The 4017-nt window shown below is 44.8% G+C and overlaps 1 protein-coding gene across 3 annotated transcripts; it reads left to right on the top strand.

Moving 5' to 3' along the window:
* The first annotated feature begins 278 nt into the window (after positions 1-278).
* On the top strand, positions 279-3620 carry LOC148014030 (uncharacterized). Of its 3 annotated transcripts, none has more exons than XM_087666470.1 (2): positions 279-603; positions 1202-3620. In XM_087666470.1, the coding sequence occupies exon 2, from the start codon at positions 1447-1449 to the stop codon at positions 2701-2703; it is 1257 nt and encodes a 418-aa protein (XP_087522596.1). In that variant the 5' UTR covers positions 279-603; positions 1202-1446; the 3' UTR covers positions 2704-3620. The 3 variants fall into 3 exon arrangements, 2 of the variants coding, with proteins under 2 accessions (XP_087522596.1, XP_087522595.1); XR_015688612.1 differs by lacking the exons at positions 279-603; positions 1202-3620 and adding exons at positions 620-747; positions 838-1195; XM_087666469.1 differs by lacking the exon at positions 279-603 and adding an exon at positions 635-747.
* Positions 3621-4017: the final 397 nt, after the last annotated feature.

The following is a 4017-nucleotide window of genomic DNA, read 5'->3' as shown; positions in this document are numbered from 1 at the left end:
CGTTAGCTGGGTCCGGGAAGATAGCCTGGTGGTTCGCTGTCAGGCATGCATGCCATGCAGGAAAGGCCACACCAAAAGGCCATGAGGGAGCACCATCTGGCGATGGCGCACAGCGCACACACCACCACCACCATGTCTGTGCATCTGGTTTTGCTATAAGCCCTCTCAACAGCTAAAAAGGCTGCAGACCGGGAAGAGAGAGAGAGAGAGAGAGAGAGAGAGAGAGAGAGAGAGGGTGTGCCTTTGCGTAAGACGAGTGCAGCCGTGCCCGGTAGCAGGAGATTGCAGTCATGGCGGTAACAGCTTCGCCGAAGCAAAGGCTTCTCTCTCATGACATTTTTTAAAAGTTTCCAAACTCTTATTGGCATAAATCAAGCAGAGACGCGGGCATCCAAAGCTAGCATCGGGACATCCAAAGCAACACACAGAATCTCCCTCCCCCGAAATCCTAGCGAGAAGCAGACATGGCGTGCGGTTATGTTTTCTCTTGGTAAAAAGGAGAAAAGGCGCAGCCTCGAAGCGACGAGAGACGTCCGGTTGCAGGTTTCGTATGGCGTGTGGTGGTGTGGTCGTGATGATGATGATGGCGATGTGGAGACAAAGGTAGGCCCTCTTTTTTCGCTGTCCCCTCTCTCTCTCTCTCTCTCTCTCAGGCTTTTCTACCCCCGGCCCTTCCCTTTCCCTTCTCCTCCTTTCCCCCTCTTCGGAGGAGTAGCACCGCTCTCGTCATCGCTCTCTCCTTCACAGGTATGTCCCTTACCTTCGTCTCCACGCTTCGCACTAATCCCCTGATTTTCCCTTCCTAACTGTAATCCACTTTGGTTCTCTCCTCCTCAGGTTTAACTAATCCACCACTATGAATTGCAACTTCTTTTCAAGAAGCCTCTATCTAGTGTTCTATACACTGCAAATTCTGTTCAAGGAATTTCTCTACCTCTCTATTTATTGCAAATGCTTTTCACGGACTGTCTGCTTTGCAGATGTCATCTTGTTCACTGCAAATCGTTCTCAAGGAATTTCTCTGCTCTGGACAATTCTCTTCTACTCATCGCAATGTGCATTACACCGTAGTTGATCCTTTATTTTTTGTTTGACATGCATAGATCTTGTTCATATCGCATTGAAATCTCTCAATGCTCATATTTTTGGTCGTTGGATTGTTCTAGACCCGATGTTCATGTTATATTGCCTTATTTTGCAGAGAAGCGCAACGGATCCTTCCTGGAAGTTGATCCCATCCAGAGATTAGCCTGAAACCTTTACAGGTCTTGCTCAACATTTATTTACCCTTTAGAGCGGTGTCACATTGCATCTCTCAAACCACAGATCTCTTTGTCAAGTGTCTGCTATTTTACTCGGGAAACAGCACATTGTGTCTAGGTCTCTAACCTTTCTTAAGGCCGTCATTCAGTGCTCTGCCAGTGCTTAGATCCAGGAATTCAGATAATGGAGCGCTTTGCAACACCATACCCGGTGACATTTTTCGACGGAGACCAAGAGCTGGATAAAGGCTATATCGGCATACATTCAGCACTTACTTTCAAGCGTTTCAGGTCTCTCTTGAGCCAGAAAATAGGAGTTTCTCCAAACCAACTCTCAGTGGTCTTCATCTGTCGCCGAGTGCAGAAAGATGTTGAAAAGAGACAAAGGCTCCCTATCAATGGCAACACAAATTTTAACATCCTCCTTAACCAGCATAATCCTAGCAAGGAGAGGGACTGCTACTTCTATGTAACAGTCAAGAAATCGAAGAAAGAAAGGAAGGGCTCTAGGAAAAGGGTTGCTGAAGATGGTTGGGAGTTCACCTCTAGAAGAGGCGACCCTTTTTTCAATGAAGAAAGGGGCCAGGTGAGCGGTGATCTGAGTGAGGCACAGCTACAGGATCTAGCAAGCTCGCAATATTCTATGGAATCTTTTGTATCTCCTTCTTTCGGTGTTAAAGCTTTTGGAGATGGTCTGGCATATGGAAGGATGCCGTTTAATGGTGCACCATCAGACAACAGGACTGGAAAGATCCTCCTGAAGCGTTCCAATGTTGCTTCCGTTCCTAGAAGAGGATGGGCTTATGGAGATCAGCATGTTCCGCTACAAGGTGGCAAGTTATTTGCAGAAGATGAATTTGGATACATGCAAAGCCCTCGCTTTGCAGCTTTGCCACAAGATGAGAGACCTTACGATTGGGCACCCCAGGACTCACTGCTGATGGATAAGGAGCCGTTCAGACTGCAGGTACCATATGCTTTTACATACCATGCATCTCAGGGAGATGGACTGGATCATCATATGCTTGGAGCTGAGAAGTTTGGTGATAATTACTCTGAATGTATTCCACAACCCGGCCAAAGTTTACCAAGAACTGGTGGTATCCTGAGGCTGAATTCTTCAAGGGCAGGGCTTCTTTCTTCCAGAGTATCAGCAATTCCTGCATCTGTCCCAAATAATGTTTCCGATGTTCCTCATTTTGCATCAACTTGGGGCTCTTTTTTTGATTACCAAAACCAGCACGCAGCAGCAGGACCTCCAGAAGCAAATCAGGATATTTGTTGCCTTGTCTGCTCAGATTGCAAGAGCAAGAATATATGTCCTGTGCCTTTCCACTGGTGTGTTGGTGATGCTGTTACAAAAGGTTTCCGAGGGCCTTCCCCAGCTGGACCCATTGGGAGACCATCCAAGAGTATTCCACATGTTCAGGCTACAGCATAGATATGACAGTAGAGCTAATACCTCAGCGGAAGCAAGAGTATGAAGCACATACTGCACATATACACAGGCATTATGTGGGTAGGATTTTTTTATGTTTGCTGGTATACATAGGAAATGTACTTGCAAGCAAGAGTGCCTGCAAGTTTTGCATCCTTGATACATAACTTGTATCTCAAGCTTATAGATATCAAGTTATTGGTTTCAAGTTGGATTGCAGAAGTCTTCAGCAAACATACAAGTTTTCCTTGGATTACAGCTGGTAGCGTGTATGCACAGAGGGGGATTGATGCTTTTTCTTCGATTGCAACTGGTAGTGAGCACTATGCCCATAAGGGGTTTGATACTTGGATTGAGATTTGCAGTCAGTATCCTGTATAGTGTGTTTATAGCACAGGGCAATGGAAGATACATTTTACTCTACTTATGACCAGTCTAGGTGGCGTTCTTGTTATCACTTAGGGCTTAAGGTTGGGAACCTTTCAGTTAAGTTTTTGTTCCTCAATTTTCAACTCACATCAAGAGGAAGCTTGGTCAACATGGAGATGAAGCTTCGTAGATGCAGAAGTCAAGAATGCTGAAATTGTATCTTACGGGTCAAGACTGATCAATAAATACAAGGTATTATCGAATTCTGAATAACAGGTTAAGTTGCCTTAGCAAGCAGATGAGGCATATCAGCCGGTACAATTTGAAAAACCTGCCTCAGGAGTTTTATAGCTGACTAAGCAATACTTTTTGCTGGCTGCTGCCTTCTGCACTCAGGAGCTGACCAAGCAAATAAGATCTACTGGCTGTCTTCTGGACTCAGGATTCTTGCACCTATATTTAAGCTTAATGAACAGGCAATGATCTTTAAGGAGCTTGTTCAGTCTTGGTAGTGATACGCAAAAGATGTATATGTGTACGTGACAATGTACAGACAAGCTTACAGCACCCAGGATTTCAGCTGTGTATAAGGATCAACTGTGACGTTTAATCTTGTTGCATGCCAATTCTGTTCTTAGAGTTTTGCATGCCATACTTAAGATTACATTTAAAGTTCTCAAGACTCCATTTCCTCTCTGAATATGATGGAAGTATGTTTACCAATCCATAGCTAACCAGAAGTTATGCTTGGATCTTTGCTCTTCCTTCTGTTGTGAGCTACAAGCCTGTTCTATATCGTCACTTGATATAGAGCATTGGGCTCTCTTGGCAATAGCACAGTTCTTGTAGTAGATGTTAGTCGATGCATTGTCTGCAATTTAGCTGTGCTTTTGTATGTGTGAAGGCATTTTGTGCTAGTAAGAAGTGCTCTCTTGGCAATAGCACAGT

This window comes from Lygodium microphyllum, chromosome 25 (assembly GCF_053477565.2).
Source record: "Lygodium microphyllum isolate KBCC chromosome 25, Lygodium_microphyllum_v1.1.10, whole genome shotgun sequence".
Classification (NCBI taxonomy): Eukaryota; Viridiplantae; Streptophyta; class Polypodiopsida; order Schizaeales; family Lygodiaceae; genus Lygodium; species Lygodium microphyllum.
This window is presented reverse-complemented; position numbering and strand designations above follow the sequence as displayed.

Bases quoted from the DNA above. Each gene is read 5' to 3' on its own strand.
- LOC148014030 (XM_087666470.1), top strand. From the start codon at position 1,447: ATGGAGCGCTTTGCAACACCATACCCGGTGACATTTTTCGACGGAGAC.